At 50.6% G+C, this 14,008-nt stretch overlaps 2 protein-coding genes across 13 annotated transcripts in view; one reads left to right on the forward strand and one right to left on the reverse strand.

Annotated features, from left to right (window-relative positions):
* Nucleotides 1-14,008, reverse strand: part of Ccdc33 (coiled-coil domain containing 33) — a 90,151-nt gene that overhangs the window by 43,011 nt on the left and 33,132 nt on the right. For 9 of the 11 annotated variants that reach the window (XM_017313444.1, XM_017313445.1, XM_017313447.1 and 6 more), the window contains 4 exons: nt 10,277-10,386; nt 9,094-9,201; nt 5,855-5,946; nt 4,855-4,975 (listed from right to left, as the gene is read on the reverse strand). In XM_017313444.1, the coding sequence (XP_017168933.1) occupies nt 4,855-4,975; nt 5,855-5,946; nt 9,094-9,201; nt 10,277-10,386 (431 nt within the window). The remainder of the gene's footprint in view (nt 1-4,854; nt 4,976-5,854; nt 5,947-9,093; nt 9,202-10,276; nt 10,387-14,008) is intronic. The other 2 variants (NM_001166282.1, XM_006511257.4) reach the window with 2 other exon arrangements.
* Stra6 (stimulated by retinoic acid gene 6) overlaps nt 1-14,008 on the forward strand; it is a 90,212-nt gene that overhangs the window by 7,891 nt on the left and 68,313 nt on the right. Inside the window, exons 1-2 of one of the 2 annotated variants that reach the window (XM_017313262.1) lie at nt 7,632-7,684; nt 7,783-7,827. The exons of the other annotated variant lie outside the window; for it this stretch is intronic. Coding sequence (XP_017168751.1) covers nt 7,647-7,684; nt 7,783-7,827 — 83 coding nt within the window. The 5' untranslated portion in view covers nt 7,632-7,646. Of the gene's footprint in view, nt 1-7,631; nt 7,685-7,782; nt 7,828-14,008 lie in introns of those variants that run through there. 2 annotated transcript variants of the gene reach the window in all.

Consider the following 14,008-nt stretch of genomic DNA (forward strand, 5'->3'; position numbering starts at 1 on the left):
GATGTTCCTGAACACTAGACAGTGGCTGGAGTCATGGGCACATCCCTAAGATGTCATGGTGGAAGTTGGCTGGTCAGCAGCCTAGGCCACAGAGGCCAGCCGTAAGCTCTGTGGGACCTGGTATTGATTTCTCAGAATTGATTCATACACTGTGACACCCCCCCCCCCCAGAGTCATTCCCTTCTCCTGGGTATCAGAAGAAGGTAGCCACATTGCCTAGGTTAGCTGCCAGGCCCTGGGGCCCTCAGGGGGGAGGGACTGTGACTCAGTTTCCTGCTGCCTCATTTATTGTCCCTATCCTGAGAAAGGGTTCTTTAATGGATGCTAGCTGTCTGCTTTGGGACTTATTAACAGATCTAAATGGATTCTACACGGCAAGAGGTGGTAAGTGGTTGCCTGCCCAGGGAGGGACAGTCCTTTCCCTGAATGGGTTCCCAGGGTAAGTCTCCCAGGAGAAATCCCTTCATACCTAGAATTGGGGGAGGGTGAATCATACTCATATCTTCTCTCTCCCTCTCCCTCTCCCCGTTACCACCCCTCTCAAAACACACACACACACACACACACACACACACACACACACACACACGAGCGCACGTAGGACTCAGGGCTAAATAACAATTTGTTTTCAGAGCTTTGTGAAAGTAAAGGTGCTATTGGCTGGTCCTTACGCTGTGCAGGGGTAAGGGGGTGGGGTGGGCATAGGGTAGACATGGCCCGAAGATGCTAATGGGAAAGGCTATGGTGGGTTTCAGAATTAAGGAATATGATTAACCCTCAGCTGTGATCTTCAGAAAAGCCATTAACCCTCTGCCATTGAGGCAGACCTGCCTTCCCTGGAGACAGAGCCTTCATTCTGTGGACCCTTGTCCCTTGTCCTCCTCCTATTTCTTCTGAAGCTACACTCACTCTTACCTCAGCCACTGCAGTCTGTTATGCCCAGGCACAGTAGAGTCACTCTGGGAGGAAGAGCTGTTAGCGGGTTGTGCTGGCTGGGACTTCCAGCAAGCTAGGACCCTTAGTTCTGGGCCCAGGGACCAGGTTAAGCTTATTGTTTGGGTAACAGCAGGCCCTTTCCCCTCTTTGGGACCTAGTTTTTCTGTCAGATGGCTTGTGCTCCGCACTTTGAAAAGCCAACAGTTTGCAAGATTGAAGGAGACAATGGGTATTTTGTTAGAAGGCAAAAAAAAGTTCAGTTTGAACAAACTCAGCAAGCGTTGCCTGGGATGCCATGACAGACACTTGTAGGATATTGCAGGGACCACGGGAGAGCAAGAGGCCGACTCTGCCCCTTCCTGGAGCCTATCTTCTAAGAGCATAGAGCACATATATGCTTGTAAATAAACACCCGCCCATGCCATCATATAGGGGCCTGAGCAAACTATTGTAGGAGCCACAGGGAAGAGCCAAGGGCTGAGGCCAAGGCTGGAGGTGATAGAGGACAGACGCAGAGAATGCTGGGTGAGTGAGTTCTTCCCTGAGGTTGGGTGAGAACTGGAGCAATGAGCACTGAGGCTGGGTGAGCAGCATAGCTAGCAGGGGCTTGGTCCTCTATGTGAGGCGATGAGGGGTTCAAGGGAAGCATGGAGTTCAGGGAAAGGTGTGCCTTGCTTGCTTCTCAGAGAACAACTGAGCAAGGCTGGACCAGAGAGGCTGCTGCAATGGACCAGGCAGGAAAGGAAGCCAGCACCGGAGTGAGTCCAGGGTGATGGGAAACTTGAGAGTTCAGCAAGATAGGGCCGGGTCAGAAAGGGATGGTGGGCACAGGGGCTGTTTTCCTCCTTTGTTTCCTTCTTGAGGGTTCTGCCCTAACTCTGCAGGCTGTGGGAGGTGCAGGAGCAAGCAGGTGGGTCCAGGAGGCAAACCTGTGTCCAAGCAGATGTGTCTAGCCTATCCCTTAGCTGATCAGAGCTCAGGTTTTGCCATCCTCACCAGGTTGGGAGAGGAGTGGAACAGACTGAGGGTAGCCTGGTACATCCTTGCCTCACACCAAAAGGTAGAGAGAGCCTTCTTATGCAGGTGCCTCTTCTCTTCACACCTGCTGGTTTAGGCTATCAGCACATCAGAGCCATTACCGCTCCCCCCACACCCCCAAAGTGATTGGCTCCAGGAAGTGCTTGTGACATGATTTTGGCCAAGGAGACCAGAGAGAAGGTTGGTTGGGCACTTAGTGGGCAGGGTTAGTTATGAGTTTCTCATAAAAACCCAAGCTCCTCATTATCCCTGGATCATATCTGTGCCAGAAACCTGGGAGCTCCTAGGAGCAGCTAGATGCCCAAATGGTCATTGCTAGATGTTAGAGATCATGTCTTTAAAGCTACCATGGCAGCATGTAGGCTACTTATGATGTAGGTCAGTAGATAGGCCATCTAACTGGGGTTTCTGTGGGATTCCAGCATCAGGTGCAATGATAAGGCTGCTTTCAGGGTGTGAATCCCTGAAGGGGACAGAAGGGACTCTTAGCCCTAGACTCTTAGGGCTAGCCTTTGTGTTCTAACAGCCTGTTCAGGTATGAGTCAATAGGTCTGGAAGAATCATACAGACCTATTGTTGATTTATTAAAGGGCACACAGCTAGCAAGTCACATAGCTAGACTCCAACCTTAGTCTGCTGGGTCTGGCAGCACCTTGCCCAAGGGCTTGTGGGAAACACACAGCGCTCTAAGATGTCAGAGGTACAGCTTTAGAAATTATCTGGTTTGTTCCTATCCCATCAACTGGCAAGATGAGGAATGAATCTCAGAAGGGATAGGGTAGGGGACTGTGTGCTCTCGAAGCCCAGGGCATCTGGCTTGATACCGTTATTTTCTTCCCAATATGTCCCTCTGTTGTTCTCCCTGAGGGTTCCTGGGCATCTCTGCACAAGTTATGTGCAGCTTTAAATCTCACCTAGGTACTGGGAAGCCTTATAGCAAGTGTGTTGTTATTGCTGGGCTCTGGCTTTGAGTCCCACATGTGGGAGAAGCACGGGAGAAGTCTGTAGTGAGGAGTACCGCCCCCACTCATGTGGAGTTAGGCAGTAGTGGTAGCCAGTGGTCAAGCCTGGAGAGGCTCACTCATTAAAGCAGGCAGTACCTCCTGCCTCTTGGGATGGCTGCTGATCAGCTCATAATTTTCTGTGCAAATGCAGGGCCATGTGTGAGATGCCTCTGGGGAAATCAGGCTGAGGATTGGTTTGGGCTTGAAGCTGTCCTTATGATCCCCCTTTATCCCACCCTTCCCTGCCTACCATCACTCCTGCCTGTGTCTCAGCCTTCTTTCAACGTCTTTTAAATGAAAGCTGGGGCTCCAACAGAGTGTCTTGTTCTAATTTTAGCAGGCAGATGTCAGGAGGGACTTCCAAGAACACCCTGTCTTCCAAGCCTGCTCCGTCATGTGCAGAAAGCTCTCAGTGGAGCAGTCCGTAGGAGGTCAATCTGACCATTTCCTAGGCCCAGCCACAACCTGTGTACCTCTTCTCCAGCATATTTAAACATATGCCTTCTGCCCATTCCCAACATACACTACATCTCAGGTTATACTGCATACTGTATTACATAGATGGTTTCACTGCCCTGCCTTGGACCATCACTTTCATATCAAACATCAAGACCAATGGCTGGTAAAATGGCTCAGTACTGAAGAGGCTTGCTGTCAAGGCTAGCCACCTGAGTTTGCTCTCTGGAACCTATGTAAAGCCAGTTCCATAAAGCTGCCCTCTGCCCTCCACATGTGTGGTGTGGTATGGATGCACCTCTCTCTATTATGTATACACACATACAATGATAATGAATTAAAAGAAAAATAGCAAAAAAGTAATGACTAAGTTGGCATAGTGGCACACGCCTGTCTTCCCAGGGCTGGGATGATAGGAGGGGTTGATGGAGAGTAAGAAGCCAGCCTGTGCTATAGAAAGAGACCCTGTCTCCAAAACAAGGTGAGGGGTCAAGACTTGCCTGTGCTAACGCTCCAGAAATCAACACCCTTTTCCTATGGTTAAACATATATTACAGAGGCCAAGGAAGTGGCCAAGTCTGTAAGGACCTTGCTGGAGATCCGGATTCTGTCCTTGGCACACGTATAAAGAAGCCGGGCCAAGTGAGCACCTGTAATCCCAGTACAGGAGGGTCACTGGGGCTTGCTGGCCAGCCAGTTTAACTGAGTCAGTGAGCTCCAAGTTCAGTGAGACACTCTGTCTCAAAAGATAAGGTGAAGAAGGGCTGGCTGGCAAGGTAGTTCAGTGGGTCAAGGCGCTTGCTGCCAAATCTGATGACCTGAGTTCAATCCTTGGGATCCATAAGGTGGAAAGAGAAAACTGAGTCCCGTAAGTTAACCTCTTGACTTTTATACTTGTGCTGTGGCATGAAAGTACCTCCCCCCCCTGAAAAATTTAGAAACATAAAAACAATAAAGTAGAAAACACTGGGTATTGCCCTTTGTTCTTCACACGCACACATGTGCACACATGTCACTCTTCCTCCTCCTCCCCTCTTCCTCCTCCTCCTCCTAAAGGTTTGACACTCACAATCCCATATCCCTCTGCTCTTTATCTTCCCTAGCCCCTAATAACACTACAGTATTTCTGTCCCCATGACTGCTGACTTGAGGTGCCCCATGACAGGCAGAGTCCATAGTGTTTGTTGTCTCCCCTTCTCTTCTTGTCATAGCTCTGATAGTCTCTGCTGGCTTGTTACTAGATTAAACATGATCTGGGTAAATGTTTAGTATCTCTGGGAGCCCTGAGGGCAGGTCCTGGGCAGCACACAGGAACGATCCTGGGCAGCAGTGAGGTGTAGCAGACGCTTTCAGCAGTCAGCTGAGTTGCTAACGGATGCTGTGATGAATGAATGGGGCCACGGTTGGGAAGGAGCCATACCTGAGGATACCCGTTCTGGTTGATCCGAGGCACATCAAAGTTCATTGGCGATGAGATAGGGAAGGAAACCTGGGTGAGGGGCAGCCCCACAGAGGCAGGATCCCGCCTGGCCTGCCTGGCCCTGGAGAGGCAAGGAGACAGTAGTTGGCACTCTCTGACTCATGGCCACTCTGACAGCTGGGACTCACACTTAGCCTCTGGGCTGCGGTGAAGGAGAGAGCGAAGTGGCCCACCTCACTTAGGCCAGGACCTTGGTTGGAACATGCTGGTGAGCTCTGGCCCAAGCCTTGGGAAGGCTAATTTTAGTCAGGAGATGACTGCTATACAGCTGTAGCTCCCAGGCTCCCTTAGCAGGGATCTGAGGTGTACCTTGGCTGCATCAGAGTAAATCAGCTTTACTGCCTTTAAAATGGGCCTTGCCTTCCCACCTCATCTTTAAAAGATGTTAGCAGAGTTCCTCCTGACTTGTGGGAATCCTGGCTTATGCTTAAGGGGTAAAGGGGGCCCGTGAGTAAGGTGCCCATGTGTGCCCATGTGTGCCCATGTGTGCCTATGCTGCTTGCAGTTTGGGCCTATTGGTGTATGACCACTGCAGCAGGCCTCATGTCATCTGCTTTTGGGGACAACGAACGAGCTGCAGGAGCCTTAAGCCCTGAACCTGAGAGGTAGAAGGTACTGCGAGGTTGTGGTCTTGGAGTGGCATGCTTTTTGGAGGGGCAGAGGTGCCCCTGGGCAGGAAAGGGGCCTCTCTTGGCCTCCTTAACTCTGGCTCCTTCTTGCTCTTCATGCTGGACCCCCCCCTTACATGCTCAGAAGTCCCAGGGGAGATCCCCACATTCCTTTTCCAGGGGCTCAAGGTCTTCTGGAAGAGAAAGGTGAAGTCTGCTCACGGAGCTCACTAGGGCTTCAGATCAAGGCGTGTGGGGAGCACAGAGGGAACTTAGGAGAAGGGGAGGCTTTGCCCATCCCAGCCCCCTGCCCCGCCCCCTCCACAACTCACTTAAACTCAGTATAGTTGGGAACTACCCGAGCAATTACCACCATGGGCTTGAGGCTGTTGACTAAGGGCTCGTTGACTCCTCGAAGAAAGACCTGCAGAAGAGAAGAAGCAGGTGACAGCTTGTGGCTGTGACCCTCCCAGAGGCACAGCCATACCCCCTCCCTATACCTGCCATCTCTCCCACCCCCATGTCCCTACGCCTGCCATGACCACGTGATCATCATGCCTCTGCCTGTCCCTGGGACCTGGTCCTTCTTGCTCCTGCTCCCCTTGCTTCCTTCTTTGCTCAAAGCTTCTCTACTCCAGGGAGTTACCCTCTGGGTCTGACTGGGGCAAGTGCCCCTGATTTCCTGGGCATTACTGGAATTCAGCTGCCCTGAGGGACAAAGTGGACAAGCTTGAGTCCAGGACGGGGGCGGAGGGAGGTCCAGACAATTATGTGCTCTGGAGCAAAACTCTGGTCATAGAGTCCTCTGGGTTTCAAGTAAGGGTTCTCTGATGAGAGCGTGAGACAAGAGGGCACTTTGTAAACCGAGGACACTAAGCCCAGGGCAGGTTTCTCCAACTGTGTTGGTCATACGGAAAACTTTCTGATTTGGTGTTCATTAGCTCTGGGGTCTGTTCACTGCAGGGCTTTTCTCAGTAAAGGGTGGTTGGGATGTCAGTCCTCAGCAGGAGTATTGCCTGGTCATCCCGCATTTCATGGCTCTCACCATGTTGCCAAAGCCTGCAGTGTAGGTGTTTGCCTGTCTGCTCTTTTGCCCACATTTCCTGCCAGCTCCCCAAGCCCTTCTTATTGCTGCAAATCTCTCTTCCTTTCCTATGCTAACCCATTCTTGCTTTTGCTTTTGCACAAACCAATTTCTCTCCCCGAGTGTCCCCACTCCCATCTTCTACCAATCCATCCTGACAGCCGCTTGTCTTCCACTAGGTTCTGGGACGGCACCCCTGGCTTCCTTCTGGTCACTGTCACCAAAGCAGCCATTCCCGTGGCCTCTGCATTCCTCCTCTGTAGCACTCATCAGAATTGAAGCTTCTAACTTAGCTCTTGTTTGTTCTCTATTTGATAAATTGGCATGCGCAGACACAAGCATCTATCTCGTTGACTGCTGTCTTCCCAGCTTTTAGCATAGAGCCTGGCACAGAGCTGACGTTAGCAAGGTTTGGGGTACTGAAGAGGAAATGGCGACTGATGAAGGGAGAGGGGCCTCTGGGTTTCTGGGTGTTAAGGGAAAGGATGGAGGAAGAGAGAGACCTGGGAAGAGACTGAGAGAGACACAGTGGCCTTAGGGAGGGTGGAGTTGAACCAGCTTCAAGGGATGGCTATGTCCTAAGGAGAAAGGCAGGCAGGACAGTGGCCCTTAGGCACAGCAGAGGGGTCATTTCCCCTCTGGGTCTGCCTCAGCTTGGAAAACCTTGGCCAGAACCAGAGCCAGACCCAGACCCTCTTTAGGCTTCAGTTTTCCAACGTGTACATTGAAGTTTTTGTCTTCTGGCTCTAGCCTCCAGTGCAAAAAGAAGCCTAAAGGTAGGGGCTTACTCTGAAGGAAACCCTCTCTTCACCTCATTACCCTTCTCCTTCTGCCTGGACCCATTTCTGTTGGGCTGCTGGTGGCTAACTCTACACTGATCTGATCTGATAAGTACTTAATTCATCCTTAGTGCCTTTGGCTCTCAGAAGAGCCTCCCAGTGAGCCTCTGATGTCACTGGAGGTCTGTCAGGCCCTATGACTCACAAGAACGCCAGCAGGTATGAGGGCTGAAGGTGATGGTCTAGGTGTGTCTTCAGGGGATGGATAATTTACATCTAGTGTGTGCTGACTCTGTCAGGTATGAATGAGACAGCAGTGCCAGCACCCCTGCTAGTGACAGCTTGGTGAGTAGCTGAAGCAATTTTTTTTCAACCGTGTCCCCTCATCTACCATCAGCAAAAGAGGTCCTGTGGCTGTACCGGAGACACAGTCGGGAGAAAGGTCTGTGCTGGAGTGGGGAGTGGGTGGGTGGGCTGCTGCAGGCAGGGGATCTCAGACTCAGACAAGCCAGAAACTGAGGCAGGAGTGGTGCAAGTCCACAGTTGTGGGGATGTGGCCCCTTCCCTGGATGAAGCTTTAGTGACAGTAAGGCCATCTTGGTTTTAATCTTTTTTGTCCTATATGTTGGGCTGACTGTAAGTTCTGTGACTCAGGATCTCTGGGCTCTTATATCAGGCTCATTTTGTGTCTCAGTGTCCCCAGATGGGACTTGGGACTAGAGAATGGTTACTGCCTTACCAGACTCATAGTGTTACGTGGCGAGGGATCAAATCAGGTCTGCTAAGGTAGGGAGGAGGCTTGAGCCAGAGTCCTGTGGATTGCACATGGATATTTGTGGATGTGAGTCTGTTGCCTAGGGAAAGGCTCAGGGCTCAGATCCCTGGGCCATGTGTACCTCAAGCATCAGTCATTACTCCAGAAGAGGTCCTTGAGCTGAAAGGTGAGCGGTTATGGTACGGGGCAATGCCTGGTCTGCTAGTACATGAGGGTTATGAATAGTTGTCGGGAGACAGAATGAGTGAACGATGTTGCAAATACGCAAGCACTTGATGGGCCAAACCTCAGGAAGGGCCAGGGAGATTTTTGTCTGTGAATCTTAGGCCCTAGGTTATGGGTCATTACCTCACCAGGGAAGAACAGGACTGAACACAGCCAGGGGCATGGGAGGTAGGCTCTTCCTTGCTCCCAGGAGCACAAAATCCATGGGAACCTATGTTACTTCCTGAAGCATGTGAGGAACACAGCTGCCACTTGGCCCTTCTTTCTACATCCAAGGGCAATACAGGGAAGAGAGGCCACTTTTGTCCCAATCAGGGATTGTCGTCACAAACTCAGGCTATTTTATTTGTTGACACTTTTAATATTTTTAAATGTATTCTTATTTTGTGTGTGGTATGTTTGTATGTGTGAGGAATGCTTATGTCATGGTGTATGCATGTGTGTGTGCATGTGTGTGTGTGTGTGTGTGTGTGTGTGTGTGTGTGTGTTTAGGCCAGAGAACAACCTGGTGAAGTCAGCACTCTGTTAGCTTATCAGGTTTGCACAGCAAAGCTTTGTCCATTGAGCTACCTCACAAGCTAATTTGGGAAGGTCTCATTGCCCTTTCCCTCTTTGATTTCTTTCATAGATACCTCTGCTTCATATGCTTAGGTCATTTAGAGGCAACTAAGGCTTCTATCTGTCCCTATAGTACCCCGATGCTGGTACCTCCAGAGCTGTATGGTCACAGCCAACGTAGCGGGGAAGTAAGCTGCCCTTCCGAACCACGGTGGCATACAGGCAGGTCTTGGCAGCAGCTTCATCTTTTTTCTCAGACTGCATGGGGCGAAGGCAGGATAGAAGGTATATAGGAAGGAGAGTGTCTAAGGGGCAGAGCCTGGCCATAAATCCAGCCCTGTGCGGACACTTGCTTAGCATTGCTCCACTGGGACTCCAGCGGTAATTAAAGCTCATGGTCCCTGGGAGCCCTTCCAAGAAGACCATCCAATAAATCTCCCCTTTTCCATTTGAATATTTCATTGCCCTCGAAGGGACTACTGCTTGCCTGCTCTCTTGGTGAAGATGTGATAATGAGGCCTGGGCTGTAAGTGGACGCAGGGTTAGGGACCTGGAAGATGCTCCAAGAGGCCAGATTCAGGCCTAGCTCCAGGGTCTCTTGGAGTCTTTGCTTCCCTACCTGCCCTGGTTCCCCTTCTTTAGTCTAGGAGCCCAAGGAAGATAATGATCTCTGGCACCATAGTTGAAGACTTGCTTGGGAAGAAGGTTAGTGCCAGGGCCTGGTGGGGGGGTAACCCACACATGCTGAGTGCTTCCCGTGTGTCAGGCACTTTAGCCATCACCACACTGGAGCCTGTCCAGAGGCTCCTTGTCTCACCTTTGCTGAGGAGCAATGGAGGTCCAGGATAAAGTGGCCTCCCGTGGGCATACAGCTAGAAAGCAGCAGGGCTGAGACAAACCCAGGCAATCCAATCTCACGCTGTGCTTTCCTTTGAAAGGAAAGGTTCTGGAGCGCACATGTAGAGGGGAGAGCAAAGGGAGGCTTCTGCTCCTCCATGGCCCAGCACCAGGCACACCGTAGGTGTTTAATAAATACTTGAGCAATCAGAGTGGATCATCTCCTTCACCAATCAGCACTAAGGATTCCAGTCCAAGGCTGAGAAGCTGGACTCTCTATTCCAGGCTGATGCTCAGTTGTGCCCCTGGCAGGGTTCATTCTGGGGAATGTTTGCCTGCTAAATATATACTCCACATCTCTGGCTTGGGAGGAGCATCACCTAGACCCACCCCCAATGCCATCCTCAGAGAACTAGAAACATCAAAATGCTTTCCCATCAGATCTTCCCTACCCAGCCAGAGGTTAGGCCCAGAGCTAGGGCTAGCTTGGGCTTACCTTTTCTAACTTAAATTGGTATGGGTGGAAGATGCGCAGGTATTTAATGGGGATGTCGTAGGACACCAGCTCCTTCTTCCTCTTGTTGTCCATCACCTTGAGGATCAAATCTGGAGAGGGGGAGGAAGCTTTTCCAGTGATGTGAGACAGTGAGGGATAATGGGACCTCGCTGAGACCAGACAGAGAATGGAACACGCGGAGGGTGGCATGTCTTTCCTGTGCAGCTATTTTCTTAGCATTGTAACACTCTTTTCTGGTGGGAGGAGGGAGGAGTGGAGAGGGAGAAGGGAATAACAAGAAGGAGGGAGGAGGGAGGCTCATACAGCACAGGAAGACTACTAAATGAAAAGGCTTAGAAAATGACAAGACTCACAAGCCCTTCCCTAAGAGGTGCCGACACCTGGCAAAAGGAAACTCTCTGGTGGAGTTGCCTGAAACTTGGTCAAGAAGCTCCTGGATGCAGCTTTTGTGCATTGCCACCCATGCTGAGGGTGAGCTTTCTACCAATGCAGCTGTCCCTGAGTCACTCGTGCTCCTGTAACGGTGCTGGCTAGTTTTTGTCAACTTGGCACAAGCTAGAGCTATCAACAGTTAAGGAACTGCCTCCATCAGACTGAACTGTAGGCATGCCTCTGAGGGCATTTTCTTAATTGCTAATTGTGGGGGGGGGCGGGGGCAGCCCACTGTGGGCGGTACCATCCTTAGGCAGATGGGCATGGTCTGTATGAGAAAAGTAGATGACCAAACCATAGAAAGAAAGCCAGTGAGCAGAGTTTCTCCACTGATTTTGCTCTAAGCTCCTGCCTTGAGTTCCTGCCTTGGCTTCCCCAATGATAGACTGTGACTTGTAAGTCAAATAAACCCTTTCTTCCCCAAGTTGTTATCAGTCAGTGTTTTAGCACAGCAACAGGGAAGGAAATCCATACAGTAAGTCCTTACCCACGTGCCTTGAAGTCAGCTAAAAAGCCGACTGGGCCATCGAGCTAGGCTTGAGGGAAGCATTAGTTTGTCATGGTTACCACCTGGGGTAAAAATTTGTCCCCCCAGGGAAAGTCACACAACACGTCTGCATTCCTACCCAGGGCAAGGCTTCATATCAGGTGCTGTTAGCTTCCGAGCTTGGAATGGACACACGGGACCAAGCTCAGTCACACAACGCTATAAACATGCATGAACACAGTGTTACAGGCAAGCAGTAATAGTGCAGGACCAAGACCCCTGCCCTTGGTCACACACACTCCCACCAGCTCCTCCTGTGGGATGGGAAGGAGGTGTCTCTCATGTTTCCGGTAGGCAAACAGAGCCTCAGTAAAGAAACAATTTACTCAAGAACGCTCTCAATCTAAGGACCTATAAGAAGTCTCCTCCGTGGGGCTGGGGAGACCGATGGCTCGGTGTCAGGAGCACTATTTGCTCTCCAGAGAGCTAGAGGACTTGGGTTCCGTTTCCAGCACCTACATGGCAGCTCGCAACACTGGTGCCTCCAATTCTGCCCTCTTCTGACCTCCGTGGACACTGCATGCACGTGATGCACAGAGACGTACAGGCAGACAACATACCCATACTCATAAAATAAAAATAAATAATTTTAAGAAGCCTACTCCAAGTAAATTAAACTCTTTGAGGGAGGTTAGATTTTACTTATTTTTATTTTTTGTGGGTGAGTGTCACCTCATGCATGCATGTTCACCACGAGAGAGACTTGTCCCTGCAGAGGCCAGAAGAGGGTGTCAGGTTCCCTAGGAATGGAGTTACAGACAGATGTGAGCTGCCATGCAGGTACTTGGGACTAAATCCAGGTCCTCTGCAATAGTCATGGTGCTTTTAAGCACTGAGCTGTTTCTCCAGTCTCTCCTCCAACGACATTAAAATTAAGGTCAACACACCATTTAGTAGACATTTCTACACTGTCTTGTAAAATCAGGACAAACTTTAAGGAGAAAGCCAATGTCCCGGAAATGATCATGGCACCCACTCGTGAGCACCTGCTGTATTCCGGGCATGGTGATAGCAAGTGCCCAGTTATTATTCCTATAAATTTTTATGGTAAACATCATCACCTCTCTCTCTAAAATATGATTAATGGCACTCAGACGGGCCATAGAACTGGAGCAACATCCTACAGCTAGGATATGGGCAGTGAGGAGGTTGGACTGGCGACTCTTAATGCATTTTCTCATTCTTGGAAATCTGTGGTTTGAAAAGGAGGAAGAGATGGGGGACGAGGAAAGAGAAGGGGGAGGGGGAGGGAAGGTGAAACTGGAAGGAGGACAAGCTAAAAGAGATCCAGAGAAAAACGGGCAAAGGGGGGCAAGGAATATGCCTGAAGGGCAACCTTCCCCAAAGGACATTTCAGCACCAGGAAGGGGTGCTGCTCCGGCCCTGTGCACCCCTCCCATCTTCAGAGCTGATTGACTAGGGAGTGGGAAGGAAGCCACCCAGAACACATAGACAAGGGACTGCACTTGCCAAGGGCAGGCTACATAGGATTCATACCCAGTAGGAAAGAGGTACCAGAAAGTCTCATAGCTGACCAGAAGGAAGTATAATACCTCCAGGATTTGAAGTGAAGTCAGTAGGTCTGGGTTCCCTTACCAAGATGCTAATTTGTTTCCGCTAGGAAGTCACTTAGCCTCTCTGAGCTTCTGTATAACATTAATACTTTAAACGACCCAAACAGAAAGCATCTTACTCAATCCCTAAGATTGCTGAGGAAGGACTGTGTGCATATGAATGAGCAATCCCCCCACCTCACCCCACCCCCACCCCCAGCTTTCCCTTGTTAACCATCTGCAGCTCTTCACACACTCACACATCTCTGAGCAGACCCGAGAAGACCCTGCCGCGGGTTTCTCAGTATTCCCAGCCAAGACCAGACCACAGTAGTCAAGGAAGCTGTAAACGTATAGCCCCCCCCCGCCCCCCGTCAAATCACCCAAACCTTTGCATCTGCCTGTTTTAGAACAGCCTGCTTTTGTAGGGAACCAGCTCTGAGCTGTAACTGGGGGGAACGGTCAGCCATTCCGACTATGGTGCTGTCTTCATGTTCCAAACGTGCTTCCTTGGCTTCCTATTTGGGCACTGAACCCTTCCTTCCTCCTTCCACCACTCCTCATGTGGGATCAACACACCATTTTGGCTACCCACCCACTCTGGCCTTGACCCAGGGTCTAAAATTCCCCCTTTGCTTTTTATTAGTGTGTCCTTGAGCTACCTCCCACCATTCTCTTGCCTCTTGGCCTGGCCCCCAATTCCCTACCCCCACTGTAGATATCACCACAGCAACCAGTTCCAACTAGGTTCCAACAAGCAGCTTCGATCTGCCAAGAGGTGCCTGCCAATATACCCTGACTCATGTGGTCTCTTCACCCTGCTGTTGCTCCTGTAATTAGTCCTGCCTCTTGCTACACAAAAGACCCAAGACTACTGACCTCGGCACATCCTTCCTCATTTCACCCCAGTTGTGCATGGCAGGAGGGTTCATTCACATGGCTACACACACACACAGAAAAAGAGAGGGGGGAGGGGTGGTAGGGGTGAGGGTGGGGGTGGGGGAGGCGGCTACAGCACAGACAGCACTTCCTATACAATGATATACACATGAATGAGCCTGCACACAGGTCCTCATAAAGGCATGAATGTATAAGCACACATCTGCATCTGTGTAAAATCCCAGGTTAATCCCCCCTCTTCCATATCTTCTCAAACAATCCCCACAGTTCCACTACTTC

This window comes from Mus musculus, chromosome 9 (assembly GCF_000001635.26).
Source record: "Mus musculus strain C57BL/6J chromosome 9, GRCm38.p6 C57BL/6J".
Lineage (NCBI taxonomy): Eukaryota > Metazoa > Chordata > Mammalia > Rodentia > Muridae > Mus > Mus musculus.